The sequence below is a fragment of the Nicotiana sylvestris genome, chromosome 4, assembly GCF_000393655.2.
Source record: "Nicotiana sylvestris chromosome 4, ASM39365v2, whole genome shotgun sequence".
Lineage (NCBI taxonomy): Eukaryota > Viridiplantae > Streptophyta > Magnoliopsida > Solanales > Solanaceae > Nicotiana > Nicotiana sylvestris.
The window spans coordinates 78,400,554-78,424,766 of record NC_091060.1 but is presented as its reverse complement, the minus strand read 5'-3'; the positions used below and the strand labels follow the sequence as shown (position 1 = coordinate 78,424,766).

At 37.0% G+C, this 24,213-nt stretch overlaps 1 protein-coding gene and 1 non-coding gene across 2 annotated transcripts; both read left to right on the top strand.

The window, feature by feature from the left end:
* The first annotated feature begins 1,053 nt into the window (after window positions 1–1,053).
* LOC104220240 (ABC transporter G family member 25) lies at window positions 1,054–11,001 on the top strand. Its single transcript, XM_009771069.2, has 3 exons — window positions 1,054–1,357; window positions 1,705–2,563; window positions 9,642–11,001. Exons 1-3 carry the CDS (start codon window positions 1,208–1,210, stop codon window positions 10,646–10,648), a joined length of 2,016 nt encoding a protein of 671 aa, XP_009769371.1. The 5' UTR covers window positions 1,054–1,207; the 3' UTR covers window positions 10,649–11,001.
* A 12,707-nt stretch (window positions 11,002–23,708) lies between these two features.
* LOC138890937 (small nucleolar RNA R71) lies at window positions 23,709–23,813 on the top strand. The gene has a single exon (XR_011407300.1). It is a non-coding gene; the product is annotated as a small nucleolar RNA R71 (small nucleolar RNA).
* The last annotated feature ends 400 nt before the right edge of the window (window positions 23,814–24,213 follow it).

The following is a 24,213-nucleotide window of genomic DNA, read 5'->3' as shown; positions in this document are numbered from 1 at the left end:
ATTCCTCAAACTGGTTGATTGTCCTCTGTTTTCTTTTATTATATAATCTCCAAAACCGGTATATTGTCTGGAGTAAAGGTATAAGTCACTTGATTATTGAAGCGGAGGATTCAACTACATTTGTTGCGTAACATCTTTAATTTTTTTTTCCGTTTCCTCATTCCTTCCTTATAGTAAAAAAAAAAAAAAAAATCATTCTTTTTCTTCTATTCCTTACCTCATTTCCTTAAACTAGTAAATTATCCTCTCTTTTATCTTTTTTCCTACCCCCACTCCCCACTCAACCAAACACCTTCTGGTCTTAGTGTTTCCTTAGATCACTCATTACGAACTTTATCTCTCTCTTACTTGAGATGAGAAGGATATACAGTACGCGAATTTTAAGTGAATCTATTTTTTTTTAGTTCGTGTTAAAAAGAATGATTTTTTTTATTTGAAAATAATTTACCTTTATACAATAATTTACATATCAACAATAACAACCCAGTAGAATTTCATTAGTGGGGTCTGGGGAAGATATGATATACGCAGACCTTATCCCTACCCTGAAGGGATAAAGAGACTGTTTCTGGGAGACCCTCGGCTTAGACACAATAGATCACTAACCACGACAGAAACCAAAAAAATAATATCAGTATTATAAATATAATAAATAAATGAAAAGGCCAAAATGTGAATACAATAAAATATATGTATATTATTTTATGCTACAAGATCAAAAATCTTTTCTTTTTTTATACTTTGTACTCAGTAAAAAATAGATTTTGGAAGCCTGAAACGGCGCTGAATAATATTTTGGGTATGACTTTCATGGAACCCTATTGAAAGAAAGTCTTTTTACTCCCACTTATACATACAGCAGTCCCCTTCTTCCACTTTAAAGTTTAAACACCCCCAAAGGCAGAGAAAAAAAGTAGTACAGCTGGTTATATGAGTCAAGTGCCACGTAGCACACCCCCTATGGGCTACCTAGTATGATGTGGCGACCATTCAGTGCTCAAAACCAAAATAAATAGGGCTTCTCCGCTTCTGCTCTTAGTTCCTCTCCAACCATTCTAAAACTCTTCTTTCCTTCCCTTTTTTTCTTCTCTCCATATATACTCATCAACTTATTACTTTCTCTCAATCTTTTTTGCCTTTTCCTCATTTTCCTCTTCAAAGAAGAAGAAGAAACAAAGTGCAGTTTCAAGATATATACCTAAAACAAATGCCTGTTTCAAGCAAAGAAACAACAACAACAATGAAGACTACAACAACACTAACAGGAGAAAATAAAACAAACAAAGACTCTCAGTTTTCGCATTCTCATGACTTCCCTTTTCTCATGTCTTCCTCTTCTTATCCTATCACCCTTAAGGTAAACTCACACTTTAGTTACATATATAGCCACAATAATATAATCTTTGTTAATTTTCTCTATATTCTTTGGAAAACCACATAGTAATTAGCTCAAAGAAAAAAGGTCTTAAGGTTTTTTAAGTTAACAGCAGTTTAATCCCCCTTGATCACTATCATTTTCTTCAAAAATCTTTGAATTATTTTGTGTAGCTCCATAGAATTTCAAAAGGACATAAAATCTAGTGGCAGAGTCAAATAGTAGGAGACTGAAGTAGACATATAACGACTCATTTGACTTCAAGGAAACTTGACTTGTGTAATGAATAAAACATTAATTATGTTATTTTTTTGTTGGGCAATTTGCAGTTCATGGACGTGAGTTATAGGATAAAACTGGAGAGCAAATCAAGTGGGGGAAGCAACAACTTAAGAAAGATGTTTTCAAATGGGCCCACATCATCTTCGACCGATATCGAGAATCCAACAGCCACGATTCATGACGAACGTACAATCTTGAATGGGATTACAGGAATGGTTTCACCGGGTGAAATCCTAGCCGTTCTTGGACCATCAGGGAGCGGAAAATCAACGCTCCTAAATGGACTTGCAGGAAGACTCCAAGGACACGGCAACACCGGAACAATCCTCGCGAATAACCGGAAACTCAGCAAACCGGTCTTAAAACGAACCGGATTCGTCACTCAAGACGACGTCCTTTACCCGCACTTGACGGTTCGAGAAACTCTAATTTTTTGCGCGCTGCTTCGGCTCCCTAACACGCTGAACCGGAAGGACAAAATCGCTGTGACCGACTCCGTGATCACCGAGTTAGGACTCAATAAATGTGAGGACACTATAATTGGGAACAGCTTCATACGTGGGGTCTCGGGTGGTGAAAGAAAACGAGTAAGTATAGCCCATGAAATGCTAATAAACCCGAGTTTACTCATACTGGATGAACCGACGTCCGGTTTAGACGCTACAGCGGCTTACCGGTTGGTTTCGACGCTAGGGTCCTTGGCGCAGAAGGGGAAGACCATAATTACGTCGGTTCACCAGCCGTCGAGCCGGGTTTTTCAAATGTTTAGCTCGGTTCTGGTTTTGTCGGAAGGGAGGTGTTTGTATTTTGGAAAAGGAAATGAAGCAATGAATTATTTCGAGGCGGTTGGATTTTCTCCATCTTTTCCCATGAATCCAGCGGATTTCCTCCTTGATCTCGCTAATGGTACGTATTTTTTTGTCTATATCTACCCTACAATATGGTACATGCATATAAAATATCTTTATTTTTCTTTTTTTGACTAAACATGTTAAGTACTTTTTTCTGTCACATATATGTGTGTTTTGAGTTCGAGTTTTGATGCTGTACCATGTAGCTTTGTCATAATTTGATCTAACGTTAATTAATACTTAGCTTTTTATTTAAGCGGGGAAGAATAAAACGATGATATATTATCTGAAAGACAATATCCAGTGACATATATATATATATATATATATATATATATATATATATATATATATATATATATATATGCTAGTGGACTATAAAGTGGCTTTGATTAGGTAAACTAAGGTGATTAATTAACGGTAAAGATTACTTGAAATGCAAGCTTCACTTTTGAGTGAACTTAATTAACAGAATTTTGTGTTCAATATCTTTTGTTAGGATGTGGACAACTTGGGTCTAGTTGACAAGTCCGTATATAATGCGAATAAGATTGTGTGACAACTAGAAAACTTCAACTTCCAAGGGTCATGGCTAGCTAGTTGTCTTGTGAAACTTAAGAAAGAAAGTAAATCTTCGAAATTTATGACTGTAAATATGTCATAGTACTTGTATGATTATAATAATTTTTTTGAAACTTATAGTTTTAAACATATCAGGTATAAAAGTTTTGTATTAAGAGTAAATGAGAAATATAAAATTAATTATTTTTAAATATAAAAATATTTTTTTGGAGATGTAATGATGTATTAATAATAAAATAGTGTCCCTTAAATTGATGATAGAGCAGTACACTACTTTGTAAAAAGTGAGGCGCACCAGCTGTACCTGGTACGAACTACTGTGGTACATCAATGAAGGGGGAAAAACAAGTAAAACATTCAATGTTCCAATTTATTATTGATATGTATATCGGTGGGAAAATTTTATTTTGTGTCTGACGACAATTTTTGTGTATCACATTTTTGTGGACCTAAATTTTTATGGATCAAAAAATATAAAATTGGGGTCCATAAATTTACGTGACAAAAAGAATCTCGTACGCTAAACTAACCAAAGTCCGAAAGTAGATGTGGGTCAGTTTCTCCTTTTGACTCTAGATTTTTTGCTAGTTCTTCTTTTTAGTGAAGTATTCCATTTCCAAGTATGATTGTATTTAAGTGAGATATGTGATGCCTAATCTTTGTTACTCCCTCCATCCAATTTAATTAGTTTTTATTGTTATTTTCACGCATAATAAGGAATTTACCTTTTAGCATTTATAACAATAAAATTGATCATATTAACCTTAATTTATTTATTAGAAATACAATAAATATTCTTAGGCTCTGGAAAAAGAAGTTAATTGCTTCTTAATATCTGAACAAATCAACTACTGTGGACCACAAAAAAAGCAAAAAAATCAATAAAAATGGACGGGAAGAAATATTATTTTACCTTTTTTATATATAATCATATAACGTGGAAAGATCGTAACTTTTTGTTTTAGTGGGTACTCCCTCCGGTCCAAAATAAGTGATTTTTTGACCTTTTTTTTGTGGTCCAAAATAAGTGATTTTTTCAAATTTCAAGAATGAATTAATTATTTTTTTCCTATATTGTCCTTGGAGTAAATAGTGTTGGAATATGTGTTAGGAGTATTTATGTGAGATAGTAAAGGTTAATATGGTCAATTCTATTGCTAATTAATGCTAAAAGGTGGATTTTTTAATCTGTATAAAAACATCCAAAAAATCATTTATTTTGAACCGGAGGGAGTAACATTCATCATGGCTAACGTACTAAAATTTGATCTTGAGAAAGTTTAAATTGGTGAAACTTATATACTAGCTAGGGAAAATATCAACATTCCACGTGCCCCTTCTCTTCAAATGGTCGGCTATTCCTTTTTTTGTTTTTTGTCCTCCCTTAGCCAACTCAAGCTTATTCTACAGTCCATTACTTTTTTTTCTTTTCAAATCCTTACTTTTCTTCTCAGCAAATCCTATACTATAATTTACTCTAATTAATGTCATTGGCCGTTTGTAAAGCAATGTCGACCAATTAATCTCTTCCTAATTGCATAAAAAAAGTTATATCTTTTTGAAATATTGGGGGTATATGTTACTTGCACGAGTGGTCTTGTTCGTTCATGCATAAATATTGTATCCTAAATTATTTTACAGGATTTAATTCAAAGAATAGAATAATGTATCTCAACCGGGAGAATAAACTTTTATTTTTTAAAGTTCTATAGTTGGAATAAAAAGAAGAAAAGAAGGTGTCATCGTTAGATTAGATCTATTATTAATAATCAAACACACATGGTCAGCTTTGTGTTGGAAATGCTGGGGTTCATTTCAATATGTAAATCATTTCCCAAAGTACCTGATGCTAATTGCTAATTTCCAATGTGGGGATCCATTCATAGAAAGATGGGGCCCTTTAATTAATTTATATACTTGTAAATCTTGATTCTTATTTATAATGCGCAGAAATATGGGGAAAAAGTGGATCCTACATTTCCCTCTTTAATACTACAACTATATTTGTTCTAATTTCTAGAGGAATAATGCTATTCTGGATTATGATTAATTGCTGAAGAACATATACTTTAACTGACTTTACTCTGATGGGGATGCTACATTGAAGTATTTCCTATTTAAAATTGGGACTTTAACTTATATTGAAGAAAAGAAAGAGTTTTGTTATTTTAGAGTTGACTCTTTGTATTTGAAAGATTGTGATAGTGACATGTTATGGTTCATCTTGAATCTTTTAACTCTATTATCTTGGATTTCTGCTCTTTGTTGTGGCTGCCCTTTCTCATATTCATGATGAGTAAATTCTTAAATTCTGAGATTGACATTAATATGCCATCACTTTATCATCATGGAGTATTGAAAATCTAATATCTTTCCCCTCTGAATCGAAGTATGTCCTATTCTCTGTCTAAATATTATGGGGTAAAAGATTTCTTGTATGAATATGCTTGGGTTTGACCTGAAATGCTCATAATTATAGAAAGCACCATTGCATCTTTTATTCTTCTAGCAAAAGATAGAAGACAAAGAGAGAGACAACATTACTTTATATATATATATTGTGTGTGTGTGAGATACCAACTAGAAGACTAATGCTATTAGAAAACTCCTACTGATTTGTATATTGGAGATATAATCATTATTATGTATTCCAATCTTTCTGAGCTGAGGGTCTATCGGAAACAACTCCTTTGCCCTATCGGGATCAGGGTAAGGTCTGCGTACACATTACCCTCCCCAGACCCCACTTTATAAGATTTTACTGGGTAGTAGTTGTTGTTCTTGAAATCGTTATAATGTATATAGAATAGTCCTAGTGTTGTATATAGTTCTTAATTAAGATGCAGGATTTGTAGCATGTCGTGGTCCTTCTCTACTTGGATAGTACAACTTAGTAAATACCCATTCTTCTAAAGGGTGTCAAATGAGTCTTGATTAATTGTCTCAATATCTAATAATTTTGTTTCTGGTTTTGGGGTCAGGGGTTCCATCAACCTGGGGTCATACTCCACTAAGAATATTAACACTCCATTTTTCTAAAGAAAATCTATGTCCAAAGTACATGAAAATCTGGTTTATGGATTTTGAGGGTTTGACAATGCAGGGTGTTTCCATGATTCTTGGTTTCTATCATTTTCTCAAGAATAGTTTTTAGTGTGGGGGACATTTCAGCTGGATAAAGGACTATAGTTTTAAGTAATATTGGCATACAAAATTGTTGTTGGACACCATTTTGACCTGCTTTCTTTAATTTCTTTTTGTTTTTTAATATTAGCTTGAGGCCATCACGCATATGCAACTTTAGGGTTATTAAACAAAACATATAGTGAGCTTTATTCCTTCACTTTGATTTGTCATTGGAGAACATGTTAGATAATATGGATTAAAGAGAAGTGTGACAACACTGCTTGCGTAGATTAGCAATCCATTCATAATATGAGACCAACTACACTAGTTGGTACACACGAGCACTTTAAAAAAAAATATTACCTCAAAACTCTGCCTCTAAATTTTGAAGTAATTAATTATTTATGGCTCCACATGGATCTTTCCTTAAATTAATCATATAGTTTTTGTTAATGACTCCACAAGCACCCTTTCCAACTTTTAACCTATAGACATAGATATTATACTTTGAGAAATGGGAAAGTTTTAAATTCTATTTAGTTGGCATAGTAATAGAATAGCACATGCTTTGCTAGTTTGTACAACCCACATGCCTTGCATTATAGGAGTAGTAGGGTTCTTGAAAGTCTTGGATGTGTAGTTTATATTTATCTGGATCAAAATATTTGAGGATAAACTAAACCTAGCATCAAGATCTACAAGTATATTTATAGTTATTGGCTGAGATAGTTTCAACTCTACTCTAATTTTAGGACCATTAAATTCTTAAATGTATGATATCTCCGTCAACTACATATAAAATAATAAATTGATGTTATTCTTGGTCCAAAGTGTCAAGCGATTAATGTCAATTGATTCTTCTTTTTATCAACCTTAATCATTTCGCTTTATCTAGAGTTTGTTAATGTTCATTTCTAAATTGAGTGCTCAATGGTTCTAATTACACATGGCCACCTTTGCAAGTATAGTGGTTCGTGGTCAAAGTTTTCACCTTAGTTGATGACTTCTTTCTATATATCGATATTATGCAATAGTAACAGAAGTCCAATATGATTTAAGTGAACCAATTGAAATAGTCTAGAGTTAGTCCACTTGTAGATCATAACCTCAAATCAAATCATTTATTTTATTGGCTATGTTGTTCGAATTCTTCGAAAATACAGTCGCATTTGTGTTAGATCCTATAACTGTTGGAGGATCTGACACACTTTATTTTTAAGGATTTGAGAAACATAGATTCTTGGTAGAGAGTGATGGTGGTTTTGGCAAGTCCACAGTTACCTTAAAAGGAAATCATGAATAGTATTAGAGACAATAATGTCATGTACCAATTATTTCACGAGACATGGCAAAGAGAAATATCAACTTTTTTATCTATAATGTGTTTCAATATAGTTTGAGCTACAATGATGAAATACACTTGTCACGCTTGAACCCTCATTTTTATTCAATTATTGATAGGCATCTTTGAGCTATAAAGAATTTTTTCTTCTTCTTTTCTTCACCTCCTTTCCTTTATTCAACAAAGAACAATTCTTTTTCCTCTGCTACTTTTCTACATGGCACTCTTTTGAATATTAAGACGTTTATTAAATAGCGCCACGTGTTAGGGTCCTTTGCAAATGAACAAGCTTTCAGATTCATCCCACCAAATTGAGCTTTTTTTGTTTTGTGAATAGTTATTTGGTAAAAGAAGAAGATAAGTGGAGATGATGGTGGCCCAAAACTTCCATCAGCAATAGAGCATTATGTTCTTTTAGTGGACTTCCACCCTTTGCCACCAACATTGGACATCTTTAATTACCTCCTCTATACTAATTATTACTTGATAGTACAGCTAATTAATTAATATTCTCTTTTTTAACTTAAATTTATTCTTTGTTTTATGTGATACAAATTATGTGTTTTTTTATTTATTTTGAGTGCTAAGATTACTTTAATGCTTTTTTGTAGTCCTAGCTTTAAAGATACATATCTAGCTTTTTCCAATTGTTAACATTAAAGAAACTGAGATTTTAGCAAGCTCCTTTAGCTTATACTTTGGGAAAAGTATTGGAGAGGTGAATGGTAATTTACCTTATTGAAAGATTGACTATATTTGACAAAAGGATGGAAATAAAACTTGATTTGACAAATTTAGTATCAAATTCTTGAATAGTATGATGTCTTTACTAGTGGTGCCCACAATAATTTGTAGTTGTACCTTACACCTTTTCTTTTAAGCTTATGACCATCTTGCAACTAGCACCACCAAAGCATGTGATGCAGTGGATTAGACTGCTCTTTTATTAATAAGAGGTCTCGAGTTCGAGCCATGGGTATGGAAAAATCCTTGGTAGGGAGCGCTTCCCCCCGAATGGAGTCCTACGCTGCGCGAATCCGGATATAGTTCGGCTCCAATGCGGTTACCGGACATCCGGTGGGAAACCAAAAAAAATTAAAAATCTTGCAACTAGCATTTCTTTATTTCATGTCCTTTGAATATCTATGTTTTTTAGCTTATTTTCTGTGAAGACAAGTTCCAATTCCAAAACAAGTTCTTGTAGTTAGCTCAAGTAGAACCAAGGTTTTAGGTTTCACCTCTGATTTTACTTTAAAATAACATTCTCTGGGGGGCCTCATTCCACTGGCATAAGTTCTAGCTTAAACATTGATTGTAGCTAAAGCATGGAGATTTCCTCTTTGGGGTCGTTTGCTAGTGTATAACTAATGCAGAGATTAGTAATATATGGGTTAGTAATACAAGTATAATTATGCATGAGATTATTTTTATCCATTGTTTGGTGTAGTGTATTAAAAATTAAAATGCATTGCATAATTTTTAAGAAAATTAGTTGGTTACAAAAATGTCCTCCATATTCTTTTAAGGATAATTTTGTCTTTAACCATGCTAAGCCTTAGTATTGCTAATACTATGGTTTGCTATGCATTAGCTATACATAGGATAATATCAAATAGGATTTATAACTAATGTATATGTTGAAAAAGTGTACCAAACAAGATATTACTAATACATGCATTATTTTCTCTAATGCACTCTGCCAAACGAACTCTTAATGTTTTGAGAGCATTGGAATTGTCTAGCACCTAGCCATTGTAAACTAACTTGGCTTCCTAATACTGATCAAGTATAGTGGAAAAGCAAATTTAAAACGTAAAAGCTATGCTTTTTTTAAAAACATTATATAACTTATATACACGGACTATAATTGTATCATTGTTTTTTAACCTGTTTTACATAACAGACAACCTGTCCCATTTTTCAGGTTTTTAGTCTTACTTTTATGGACTGATACTTGTAATTATCTTTTAAGTGATAACATTCTTTGAACTGTCTATAGAAGTTGAACCCTTTTGAAATGTACAGCTATTGCATTTTTTCTTGCAATGTAATTCTCACTAAAGCTTAACTTGGAAAAATGCAGGGGTTTGCCAGTTTGATGGAGTAAGTGAGAAAGAAAGGCCTAATATAAAACAAACCTTGGTATCCTCTTATAACAACTTGTTAGCTCCCAAGGTAAAAGCAGCTTGTTTGGATACAACAAGCATAGTTCCTAAAGAAATAACCTATACTTGTTCAAGTTACAAAAGGACTTGCACAAGTAGCTTCTCCAATTGGTTCAATCAATTCAGCATTCTCCTTCAAAGAGGGGTAAAAGAAAGAAGGCATGAAACCTTCAATTATTTGAGAGTTTTTCAAGTAATAGCAGCTTCTCTCTTAGCTGGTTCTATGTGGTGGCATTCTGACTACACGGATATCCAGGACAGGCTTGGCCTCCTCTTCTTCATTTCCATTTTTTGGGGTGTTTTCCCATCGTTCAACGCTGTTTTCGCATTCCCTCAAGAACGTGCCATATTCGTCAAGGAAAGGGCTTCGGGTATGTACACACTCTCCTCCTATTTCATGGCACGAATCGTTGGAGATCTTCCCATGGACCTTATCTTGCCTACATTGTTCCTCGCCATAACGTATTGGATGACAGGGCTAAAGCCCCAACTCTTGCCATTCCTTTTGACACTGCTCGTCCTGCTGAGCTATGTGATTGTTTCACAAGGCCTCGGCTTAGCCCTTGGCGCCTTGATCATGGATGCTAAACAAGCTTCAACTGTGGTCACTGTCACGATGCTAGCATTCGTTCTAACAGGAGGGTTCTACGTGCATAAAGTGCCAGCTTGTTTAGCTTGGATTAAGTACATCTCGACCACATTTTACTGTTATCGACTACTTATTAATGTCCAGTATGGAGAAGGCAAGGAAATCTCAGACATGCTTGGCTGCTCACATCAAGGAAGTGATAGAGCTAGCTGCAAATTCATTGAACAAGATATCAATGGTCAAATTCATCCATCCGCGAGCCTTGGCATCCTCCTGATAATGTTCGTGGGATATCGATTAATTGCTTACCTTGCATTGAGGCGAATTCGAGCCTAAACAGAGGGAAAGTTTCTGACTTTTTTAGATGATGGAAATTGATGGTTAGCTAGCTTTGTGGGGGATGTGGGAATAGTATATACTTGTTGAGAATTGTGACTGACTCTGTTCAAATGATGAAAGCTGCAGTGGGTAAGGGAAAAATTGAAGTGTAATATAAGAGGAAAAAGTGTAGTGACTTGCACCTAAAACTGGCGAAAGGCCAGCCAGCATTCGTTGTTGTAACTTCAGAAAGACGAGGAATTTTTTTTATCGCAAGAAGCTTTCCTTTTCTTTCAAGACTAAGAAATTCTTCTAAACAACATTTCTCTATGGTTACATGAATTCGCAATATATTATACACTTAACACCAAGTCGCATTCAATTTTCTGAAAGGCTCAAACAATCCAAATGAAAGACTTTTACAACTAATTAGGAGACAATCTATGGATAAGAATTGAATGAATTAAGAACATTTAATAAGGTTAGTTTCCTTAATAGAAGACAACTTCTGCCAAGATTTTATAATTAAAGCACTCTAGAGATGAAGTACAACATGAAAAATAACTTATATATTTTCATCCTTCCTGTCTCGCTTCAGTGGACAAACGAAGAAGCTATAACTAATGGAAGAATGCTATTAGCATAGAGATTGTACTAGAAAAGAGAGTAGGATACAACTATATAAAAGAGAGAATCGTTTTCTTGTGGCGACCTTCTGTAAGTTTGTCACTTATTCATGATTTGAGCTATAATTTATACCTCATTGAATTTCAAAAACTTGAATTTTTTTAAAGCATTGCAGGGAGGACCTTGGTACGTAGAAAATAATTTTCTAACCGTAAGAAAACGGGAACCACCATTCATAACATTCGAAAATTGTATTTCATACACAACCATCTGGGAAAGGTTAACTGATTGTTGCTACAGAATTCTGTGATATATACAATCAAAAACAGCAAATTTTTTTTTTTTTTTTTATGTTTATTTTAGAGAGTCTATGTGTTTGACCAAACTTTTAGGAAAAAATAAGTATTTTTTCACGGAACACTTTTGGATCCTTAGGTAAAGATAAGTTGCTGTTTAATAGTGGCAAAAATAATTTTCAAATTAATTAGTCAAACGCAATTGTTACTATACAAAAGTACTTCAAGAGTACTTTTGACAAAAACATATTATTTAAAATAAGTAGATTTTAAAAGTATGCTCACATCATCACAAGGGCTCAATGGTTTGCTCTCTCTGTGCAGAGAAATTTTATTTTGAGTATAATATGCCAAGTAATACTTGTGTAAGGCCCTTATTTAGTCACATCTGTAATTTGTGAACCCAATTTTTTCTAACATTTTCTCCTTCGATGTGTTTCTTCGGTCAAAGCAAATGCTCCTCACACTTTCTCTTTCTTATTCTTTCCTTTTTCGTTAACACTCCATCTCCCCCCTTGCAACAGATCTATACATCTTATCCCTTGCAACAGATCTATGTGATGAGTCTGTGACTGTTAGCTCCACATTTCATACATTACTTGTGTATCTTTATTTTAATTGGGACCTCGAGGCTCTCGCCCGGTCCTTGAGTTCTTTAGAAAACTTAACCCAAATAAAAAATCTCCATGACTGTCAAGAATGAGAAACAGAGTACCAAAGAGAGACAACTCCTGCAATTACAGCTTGTCAAGGCAATTTTATAGAATTGTTTACAGAAAAAGAAGATGTTTGCTTGGAGAAAAATCTGATTTTTTACTCTAGTTCTCTATAAAAATGAAGTCAAAATTTAAAAAATATAGCTCTGCAAATACCTACCAATCTTATTTAAATTTTTTTAAAGGTATTTTTTAATGGATTTTCACCATTTTCATGGAGAAAAAGAACAGAAAAGAGGTTTGAGGACTATGAACAAGAAAGATAGCGATAATGGGAGAAAATATACTTGTTCTTTTTAAAAATATTTTATGGGTTTAATTTAACTGAATAGAAAATGAATTAGAAACATGGAATTCTGGTGACTGGAAATATATTGAGTTACGGGAGTTGCAGAAATTTGGAAGAGAAGGAGAGTAATAGGGGATGGAGGTGGCCAATTTTTGCTGGAAGTGGGACCCAAAATCCACTTGGCAAAGATGTAAAGCAGTCCTATACAAGTATTGTCTGCCACGTAATAGTTGAGTCTCGTACAAAATAAAATTCTCTAGAGAAATTTTATTTTGAGTCTAATATGCCAAGTAATACTTGTGTGAGGCCCTTATTTAGTCACATCTGTAATTTGTGAACCCAATTTTTTCTAACATTTTCTCCTTCGATGTGTTTCTTCGGTCAAAGAAAATGCTCCTCGCACTTTCTCTTTCTTATTCGTTCCTTTTTTCGTTAACACTCCATCTTCCCCCTTGCAACAGATCTATGCGATGGGTCTGTGACTGTTAGCTTCACATTTCATATACTACTTGTGTATCTTTATTTTAATTGGGACCTCGAGAGTCTCTCGCCCGGTCCTTGGGTTCTTTAGAAAACTTAACCCAGATGAAAAATCTCCATGACTGTCAAGAATGAGAAACAGAGAACCAAAGAGAGACAACTCCTGCCATTACAGCTTGTCAAGGCAATTTGCTACAGAATTGTTTTCAGAAACAAAATATGTTTTCTTGGAGAAAAATCTGATTTTTTTACTTTAGTTCTCTATAAAAATGAAGTCAAAATTTAAAAAATATAGCTCTGAAAATACCTACTGTTGCTCCCAACGCACACGCAAGTATACGTGGTCGTACAAGTAATATAATGATAAGTTGAGTGTCGAACCCACAGAGACTTGTGTAAACTACTCACTAATTCACTAAAATTGTTATTCAATCTAGCTAAAAACAAAGTTCAATAATATGATTATATGATACTACGATTCTAAATAATAACTAAATTATCAAGTAACAAGTTGATTGTTGTGTATTCAGTAGAGACAAATATTTCAGAATTGTGATCGATTCACCAATCGTATTGTGTTCTAATTATCTCTCCCTTTCATATAATTCACTCATGGTTTCTAATTAATCGATAAATGCTCTCATAGCCTTCTCCCGAAGTACTAATCATCTATTCTCAATAGATTAACGCCTATATTCCTATGAAATCAATCTATTAAGAATGCATTAAGATCACAATATTTAATTAAACATGGTGACTAGGTATATTCCTATCCTAACCACAAATCCGATCCCCCTAAGGGTTAAGATCATGCTCTCTTCAATTCTTCTCTAATCTAAACATGGCTTTCCCAAGCATAGCATAGATAGTAAATAGAACCTAACTGCTGGCCAGACAATTAAGCAATTCAACACAGAATTGAAGAAACAACCATATATGAGTGAATTATAATCAAGGTTAAGCTAATATCAAACAACAATATTCATGGCTAAATCACAACCCCAGAACAATGGGTGTTTTACCACTCATGATGTAATCAAACAATTGCATAAGTTTTGATTAATTGAAAATACTAGAAAAGATAAGAATTCTGAGATGTTCTTGCTCCTCAATGTTTCTTGCGCGTATCTTTGCTCCAAAGTCCATCTCTCCTCCCAAAAATAGGTTTAGTTTTGCTTTTATATCAGTTAGGTAGGTCTAGGACCAAAATAAACTTGTCCCGGACAAAATAAGGCACATTTCACGTCACCAGCGCTCAGCCCGGCGCCAGGCGCCCTCCACGATGCCCCAAATGTGAGCATACTGTTTTCCGATTTTTTTTGTTTTAGCTTCAATTCTTGCACGTTTCTCCCAAATTGCTCCTGAATTATTCCTACAAGTAAAACACTTCAAATCAATATAATTCATCGCATTTAACATCACAATTTCATGAAACAAGAGTAAGATATGAGGCAATTTACATAAAAATATATATACTTTAAGCTAAACATCAACACCCCACACTTAGACTCTTGCTCGTCCTCGAGCAATCGGACTATCTAATAAACCCCCAACTACGTACAACGTTCAATCATAAAGGAGCACCTTAACTTTTAACTACATACTATACCCTTGACTATGATCAATACCGGCACACAAACATGCACACACACAAATTCACATTCTTTCCGTTTAAGCAAACCCAAGTATAATCTTTCAATTCAATAATTTCCAATAACCTAATTTTCACCACCCAGCCTCACAAGCCGACTTGCAACCACTAAGTACCATCAATTTATGCACTTATCCAACAAGAAAGTTTACAACATTACCAATCATTCATGAGATCATGTGCCCTTACCAACAAACCGAGAGTGAATATAAATTGGTCCACACATTCAAATATGCTTTTGAATATAATTTAAGGACATCACACAATTGAACAAAATTCGCTCACTCTCACAAAGAATTCATATGCATCCCGTGGTCGTTCCATAAGCTTGCCCGTAGTGTATATCTCCACTAATTTAAGATAGCCAAATCTAGGATCAATTGGGACTTTTAGGTTGTAATGTAGGCTAAGGGACGGGTAGGATATATTTAGAAATAGTGACTCACCCTCCTAAGCACTTTAATACACTACATTTACACTTCAAGCACATATTCTTCTCAATCAAATCACTTGCCATATACAACATAGCCCTCTTTTCACTTAAGCACTTCTCTATTTTTGTCACTAGCACAAATCAATAAGAATTGGAGGTATTTTCTATATACTTTCACTATCATTTTTTTCTTTTCTTTCAATTTTTCTTTTCCCTTCTCTTTTTTTTTCTTTTCTTCACACACTCCATACATTAAAGTTCATTGGCCAGTGACTTTTGATTTCAACTTTAGTGCACCAACTTGCCATTCCATGGTTCCACTTAAAAGCTACTCCCCAATCTCTAACCTTACTTCTTTTAGCGACTAAGTGCCTTAGGAGGTAAAGGTTCAATCAATATAAAATTAAGAACAAAATAGGGAATGACTTGTAATGTGGGTGCCAAAAGAAAGGTCTATAGGCTCAAAGGGGTTAGCAACGAAAATTTTTATTTTTATGTGACAAACACATCTATGATCAAGCAAGAAAAATGCCTACGTCATCTCCTAGATTAGAACAACTCACAATTTTGCTTCAATTAACACACGAGGCAAGTTCTAGACTACACAGGATAGCACAGAAAATCATGAATCCTCACACACGCGTTGCACATGACTCAATCAAGACGGTTCTGTTCAACTCTCAAGTCAAGCAAGCACAAATAAATGAGAAATTTAAGCAACATTGCACTATGCGGCATACAAGTCAGACAATCGGGAAAAGGCGTCACAAAATAGGCTATTTACTTTACTTCGGCTTTACAATTCAAACCAAATACACGGTAAAATAGAATGTATATCATAGCCTAACGTGCCAGCATCAATCATGTCAATGAGTATCTCAGAACGACTCAGTTCCTTCCTAAACTACTCCTAAAAAAAAATTAGAGTGCCCGGTTCGAGCTACATCCTTGGAAAAAAACCGGTGCCCAAAGAAAAATCAAGGAATACTAAAAATTAAAATAAAATAAAAAAACAAAAATCTTTTTGTTGTTTTTAAATCGGACTTTTAGCCCTCAAGAAAATTGTCCACAAAATCCATCGTCGAGAAAAGTCTCAGCTTTTTCAAAAGTGTTTTTATGCCCCCTTTTTTTCTTTTTCAATTAAAGCAACTAATACTAAACTAGACTGACTACACTAGAACTACGGAAAGAAACAAAACAAAACAAGTTAATACAAAATATACAACTACATCACAAGTAGTATTCCTCCCACCCCACACTTAAATTATGCATAGCCCCCGATGCAAGTAAAAATGAAAAACAGAGTAGGGTGAGAAGAAAAACTTCCTGTCAATCAAAGACCACTTCCCCAGCAGTGCTAGGGTCATCGTCATCCGGTCCGAAAGGCGCCAAATTCATGGGTTCCGTAGCACCATTGCCATCCTCATCCTCAGTATCCGAACTTTTTGCAGAGTTGATGTCCTCATATGGGTGAACGGGGCTGCCCGGTGCAATCACCAACATCTCCTTGGATGTGCTGGACAAGTCATCACGCAAATGCATACGCTCCTCGTCTGTAATGCCAGCCCTGCTCATGAGCAAGTTCAAAGTATTATAAATGTACCTGTTGAAATTCTCTTCTCGCTCCATCCGTGCAGCGGGGGTGAGTTTGGATGATGCCTCCACCACCGATGTGATGTCCATAAGCCCTGACGATGCCTCCACCACCTCATCATGTCCGGGGTACTCTGGTACTCCGCAAAACATCATATACTGAGTAAGTAAATTGCCAAAGAAGAACCGCTGAATCTGTCGCCCAAACCTTGTGCGGGCCATCTCATTGAGCATGATGTCAGCTACATTTATTGGTCGGCTTGTAATCAAGGAGAAGATGATACATACCCTAGCACGAGTGCAGTCACTGCTGTGCTCCGCCGGCATTAATCTCGCCTGCACAAAGTTCTGCCACACTTTGGCAGTGTTGTTGAAGTCTGAGCGGACCATAGAGAGGTGAATATTGCCTTGCTTCCGTATCCACTTATCATTGGACTCTACGCCACAAAGAGTGTGACGTATTTGCTCATACTTTGGCTTTCGGATCAATCGTTGGAGTCTCCTTGGGTCGGCATTCTCAATTCCCAAATAGTCACACAAATACTCCCTGCCCAGTGGCACATCCTTTCCTCGTACACATGAAGTGATTCTGTGATAATCCCAGTTAGAATATAGCTCTCGTACCATGCTCAGGTTCACAGGCCCCGGGCATTCCAAAAACTTGTCCATCTTTAGAGCTCGCAACCTATCAAGTATCTCCGGGAATTTCTTCTCTAAGACTATAGTATTAATCCCATCTCAGAAATGTACCGACCAGACGGCACGAAGTCTCTATGCCAAGCTATAGCAGTAGCATCAACCAAGTCCAAATGAGGCCTCGGCCTCAATGGTACTTGCTTCAGTCCCTTGGCGACCTGTTGCCCTTTGGATTGCCGTGAAGAGGTTTATCCCTGCTTGCGCTTTTTGGTCGCCGGAGAGGTGGTGGAGGACTTCCCAATGCCTTTGCCTTTGCTAGTGCTATCACGAGCCATAGTGTCCTGCTACACAAGTAAACATGAATGTGATAATGGTTCAAGAAATATGCCTCATGTTGTCGTGCAAGTCAGGAAATGACCCCTCACTTAAAAACCGAAGGCACAAATGCAAGTGTTGCACCTCAAAGCTATGGGCACTCAAGACTTCCCCATGATACACAATGAAGATTGATCATGGCAACATGAATTCTCAATAATTTAAGCAAAAGGCATATAGTATGCACCTATCACAAATACTAGACTATACTAAATTAGGCTAACTTAAAAGATTCTACAACATACAACATATAAAAGCAATGGTGTAAGAACATGTTCTTCATCAACACCATATCCCCGAGCATGTAAAAGTGACCCTACACACCCCACACTTAGCCCAAATGCATACACAATTGCTTCCGGTTACACAGACTTCACCGGTGCACCAAAAGTCCTCTTTCAAGCATTTAAACAAACACAATGTGGGCATAAAGTGTGTTCTTATATTTCAACAATGGTGGAACATGGTGGCCCTCCCAATTTTCAACGAAGTAGAGGGAATTCTAGTTTACTACTCCGTATACATATCAAACACATAATTTTCGACCAAAACACATCACTCACCATAAAAATTTCATCAGAACTATATGAGGAAAACAATGGGGAAGTAGGGCTCTTGGTATTGGGATTATGTTAATCTACTAGTTAGAGTACACAAGAAAGAGAAGATAAGAAGAATAAATACCTAAAAAAGGAGTGCAAGATGGTGAGAAAGAAAAAGAAAAAAAAATTGGAGACAAAATTTTGTGAAGAGGAAGAAGGGGGTCGACAGAGAGTAGCGGTTGGCGTGGAGTTGTGCTTCTTCAGGTTGTAAAATTTTGGGTTGTTTGTGTTTGGGTGGGTTTGGGAAGGTATATGGGTAGGAGTATTAGTGTAAATGGGTATGTGGGTTGGGTTAAATGGGTATGGGGTAAAATACAATAAATAACGAAATAAAAAATAAAAAAAAATAAAAAAAAACTTACCTGGACCCCTAGCTAGGCGCCTGGCCCCCTGCCTGGCGCTGGGGTTTTCGGACCTACTATTTTTGGCGCCCCAGGCAGCGCTGGGCGTTGTTCACGCTGATTTTTTTTAAGAAACATCCCGATCCCCCGAGCCTTATATATACCCAATTTACACGTCCTACACCATTGCATCTAAAATTTCTATACCTATAAAGAAAATGCAATACTCTACCTATTCTAGAAAAACAAAATTAAGAAGTTAACTAGGAATGCAATAAAAATAGGGTTGCCTCCCAACAAGCGCCTGATTTAACGTTGCGGCACGACGCAGAGTCTCACTTACTCATTAGCGAGTACAACCTTGGTCTTTTCACGGTTAATCATTCATCCCCAATAATGCTTGACTCTATGACCATTCACCAAGAATTTTCTCTCACCATTTAAAGCTCGCAGCTCGATTGCACCATAAGGAGTGACTCTCACCACCTCAAACGGACCTGACCATCTTGACTTTAGCTTCCCAGGGAATAGCCGTAGTCTAGAATTGAATAATAATACATGTTGGCCTGACTCAAAGTGACATGGCTGGATATGCTTGTCATGCCATCTTTTTGTTTTTTCTTTATATAGCTTAGCATTTTCATAGAGTGCAGCCTGAACTCGTCTATTCATTCAACTGCATCAGTCTTTTCTCACCTGCGGCTCCAAGGTCCATGTTCAGCTTCTTAATGGCCCAGTATGCCTTGTGTTCAAGCTCAACTGACAAGTGACATGCCTTTCCATAAACCAGCTTGTAAGGGGACGCTCCAATTGGCATTTTATATGCAGTCCTATATGCCCATAGAGCATCATCCAACTTTGTAGCCCAATCCTTCCTATTCACACTCACTGTCTTCTCCAATATTTGCTTGATTTCTCTGTTTGACACCTCAGCTTGCCCACTTGTTTGAGGATAATATGTTGTAGCAACTCTATGGCGAACTCCATATTTAGCTAGAAGGTTATTCAACAATCTATTGCAAAAATGAGTCCCTTCATCACTAATTAAGGCACATGGAGTCCCAAATCTCGAGAATATGTTCTTTTTCACAAAAACAGTTACCACCATGGCATCATTCGTTGGCAAAGCAATTGCCTCCACCCATTTTGAAACGTAGTCAACTGCTAGAAAAATGTATTTGTTTCCTCTGGATGGTGGAAATGGCCCCATAAAATCTATCCCCCACACATCAAAAAGCTCAACTTCTAGAATGTTATTTAAAGGCATCTCATGCTTCCTTGTGATTGTTCCTGTTTTCTGACATTGGTCACATTTCTTAACAAATGCATGAGCATCCTTGAATAAAGTCGTCCAAAAGAGACCGGATTGTAGCACCCTTGCAGCTGTTCTATCTCCTATATGATGGCCCCCATAAGGTGATGCGTGACAATCATACAACACTAACTCCACCTCTTTTTCAGGAATGCATCTCCTCATCAACTGATCAACACATTGCTTATACAAATAGGGCTCATCACAGTAGTAGAAGTTCACATCATGTAAAAACCTCTTTCTAGCTTCAGATTGGATTTCGGGAGGAAGTACCCCACTCACAAGATAGTTCACATAGTCTGCGTACCATGGGGGAGGGTCTTGGTTTATAGCAAAAAGTTGCTCATCAGGGAATACTTCTTTAATTTGGCCACCCTCCTCCACGTGTTTGTGATTTTCCAACCTCGACAAATGGTCAGCTACTTGGTTCTCTGTCCCCTTTCGATCTCGTATTTCTACATCAAATTCCTGTAGCAATAAAACCCATCGCATCAATCTAGCCTTAGATTCTTTTTTCGTAAACAAATACCTGATTGCTGCATGATCGGTATGGACTATGACTTTCGTTCCCACCAAGTACGCCCGAAATTTCTCAATGCCCATACTACAGCTAACAACTCCTTCTCAGTGGTGGTGTAATTCAGCTGTGCATCATCAAGAGTCTTACTCGCATAGTAGATGGAATAAAACACCTTGTCCTTCCTCTGGCCGAGCACTACCCCAATAGAAAGGTCACTCTCACACATGAGTTCAAATTGTAAGGACCAATCAGGTGCCACAATAATGGGAGCAGTCACCAACTTATTTTTAAGTTCTACAAATGCCTTGAGGCAAGCATCATCAAAGTTAAAAGTTACATCTTTTTCAAGCAGCCTGCACAAAGGAGTAGCAATTTTCGAAAAATCTTTAATAAAGCGCCGATAGAAACTCGCGTGTCCCAAGAAACTCCGGACACCCTTCACTGAAATAGGTGTAGGTAACTTTTCAACCGCCTCCACCTTCGCCTTATCAACTTCAATGCCACTCCTAGATACTCTGTGACCCAACACGATGCCTTCTTGTACCATAAAATGGCACTTTTCCCAATTCAGTACCAAATTTGTTTCCTCACAATGGGCTAGCACCTTGCTCAAATTCCTCAAGCAGTCATCATAAGAAGACCCAAAAACTGAAAAATAATCCATAAACACTTCCACGAATTTTTCCACCATGTCGGTGAAAATAGCCATCATGCACCTCTGGAAAGTGGCTGGTGCATTACAAAGTCCAAACGACATTCACTTAAAGGCAAAAGTTCCATAAGGACAAGTGAAAGTAGTCTTCTCCTGATCCTCTATGCATATGACAATCTGATTGTATCCTGAATAACCATCAAGGAGGCAGTAATATTTATGCCCGGCTAACCTTTCTAGCATTTGGTCGATGAATGGAAGTGGGAAGTGGTCCTTGCGAGTTGCCTTGTTGAGCCTTCTATAATCAATGCAGACTCTCCATCCCGTAACAGTGCGAGTAGGGATTAGCTCATTTTTCTCGTTCTCAACTACAGTCATTCTTCCCTTTTTGGGCACATATTGAACTGGGTTTACCCAGTTGCTGTCAGAAATAGGAAAAATGATCCCTGCATCGAGCAACTTGATTACTTCCTTTTTCACCACTTCTTTCATAATAGGATTTAATCTTCTTTGCTTCTCCACACTGGGGTGGTGTCCATCCTCTAAAAAGATTTTATGCATGCAAAACGATGGACTAATACACTTGATGTCAACTATGGTCCACCCAATGGCCTTTTTATGCTCACAGATTACTCTGAGCAATTTTTCTTCTTGAGTTCTAGTCAAGCTGGACGAAATAATCACGGGAAATGTCTCAGAGCTCCCCAAATAGACATAGCGCATATGCGCTGGAAGTGGCTTGAGTTCTAGCTTCAGAGCTTCTTCAATAGATGGCCTGGGAAAGGTCAGAGTAACAGGCCTATCTAACTCTTCAAATTTTCTAAACCCATATACATAACTGCAGGACATATCCAGTATTTGCTCAATTTCTCCTATCATTTCATCTTCACTATTTTCTACATCCCCAATCAATACTCGTTCAACAGGATCTACGGGGCTCATATAGGGCACTAACGATGTGGCTTCACTCTCCACCACAGAGATCATAGATAACTCTTCATAGTGGGCTGGTAACTTGAGTGCTCTGTAAACATTGAAGACCTCCACTCGATCACCCACTCTCATTGTCATCTTTCCTTTGCAAACATCAATAATAGCTCGACCCGTGTCTAGGAATGGACACCCCAAAATAAATAGGACTTCCTGATCAGGGTCGTAGTCCAGAATAATAAAATCAGTAGGGAATATGAAAGAACCCACTTGAACTAGCACATCTTCAATCACTCCCTTAGGATGAGCAAGGGAGCGATCAACTAACTGTAAGATAACTGTTGTTGGGCGTGGCTCACCCAGCCCCAACTGTCTGAACACAGATAGCGACATTAAGTTGATGCTTGCTCCAAGATCACATAAAGCTCGCCCAACAACATGTTTGCCAATCGAGATTTGGATAGTGAAACTACCTGGATCCTTCAATTTCTGAGGTAACTTGCCTTGAATTCTGGAACTGCACTCCTCAGTGAGTGCCACCGTTTCAAACTCGGTTAGCCTCCTTTTATTTGCCACAATGTCCTTGATGTACTTTGCATATTTGGATACTTCTTGTAAGATGTCAACCAATGGAATATTAATTTGCACCTACTTCAAGATATCAAGAAACTTTTTATATGCAGTATTATCTCTTAATTTCTGCAATCTTTGAGGGAAGGGAGGTGGTGGCCTTGCAACCAATTGTGGGGGTTGCTCAGCCACCACCTCTCCAGCTGGCTTCTCTGGCTCCTTAGCTTTCTCTGATGTTGATTCTATAGTGGTTGGCCTCTCATTAAAAGTCACATGTTTCCCTTTTTTAGGAAGAACTTCGTCTAGTTGTCTCCCATTCCTCAACGACACGACATTAAGGGTCGCCCTAGGATTTGCTTCAGTGTCACTTGGAAGGGCTCTAGCTGGTCTAGTGTTTGAGCACTGGCAAGCTGTCCCACTTGATGCTCCAAATTTCTCACTGTTGTGGCGAGGGCTTGTTGTTCAACCATCATTTTTTTGAACATGTCTTCAAGGTGACTTGTAGGACTCACTTGTTCAACCTGAGGTGGTCTATACTGTTGTTGAGGTGCTTGAGACCTGTATTGATTCTGAGTGCCCTGGTTTCTACCCCAATAGAAGTTTGGGTGGTTCCTCCAGTTGGGATTGTAGGTGTTACCATATTGGTTTGGTTGGCTCCTATTTGGATTACCCACAAAGCAGACAGACTCTGGGTTTGCGGGGCATATGTCACTCGTGTGCCCCTCTCCATATATTTCACAAAAAGCTTGAACCTGTTGTACTTGTTGCTTGTTGATACTCAAGTTCATCTGGTTGACTTAATTGGTCAGTGTAGAAATCTGCGCGGATAATGCTGAGATGACATCTAACTCAAGAACCCCTGCAGACTTTTGCACTGTGTGTCTGCCCATCTCTCCTTGCCAATCCGGATTGTTCTTGGAGAATTTGTTCAATAATGCATATATCTCGTCAAAGCTTTTCTCCAAAACTTGACCCCCAGCTGCAGCATCTACCACGATCATTGTTTCTGAATGTAGCCCTTCTATGAAAGTGTGAGCTAATACTTCATTTGTCTGATTATGATGAGGACAGTCTCTGAGTAGCCCCTTGAACCTTTCCCAAGATGAGTATAAAGATTCTCCCACTTTCTGTTTGAAAGTCACTATCTCACTTCTGATCTTTGCAGTTTTGCCTGAAGGAAAGAACCTTGCCAGAAATTTTCTTGCCAAATCATTCCATAATGTGATGGAGTTAGCTGGTTCTTCCTTTAGCCATCGCTTAGCCTCTCCCAACAGAGAGAATGGAAAAAGTGTGAGCCTCACGTAATCTGGAGTGACCCAGTTAGTGATATAAGTATCACTAATCTCCAAAAAGTTCAGAATATGCTGTTGTGGATCCTCGTGTGGAAGACCCATAAATTGCTTGTTTGCATGAAGTAACTGGATCATGCTATGTTTCAGCTCAAAGTGCCCAGTGATCCTGGGTTTCATTATACTGGAGGTGACATTAGCAATGCTGGGCATCGCCACCTCCTGAACAGACATAGGTTGCTCCTCTGCCATGTCCACAGGAAATTGAACA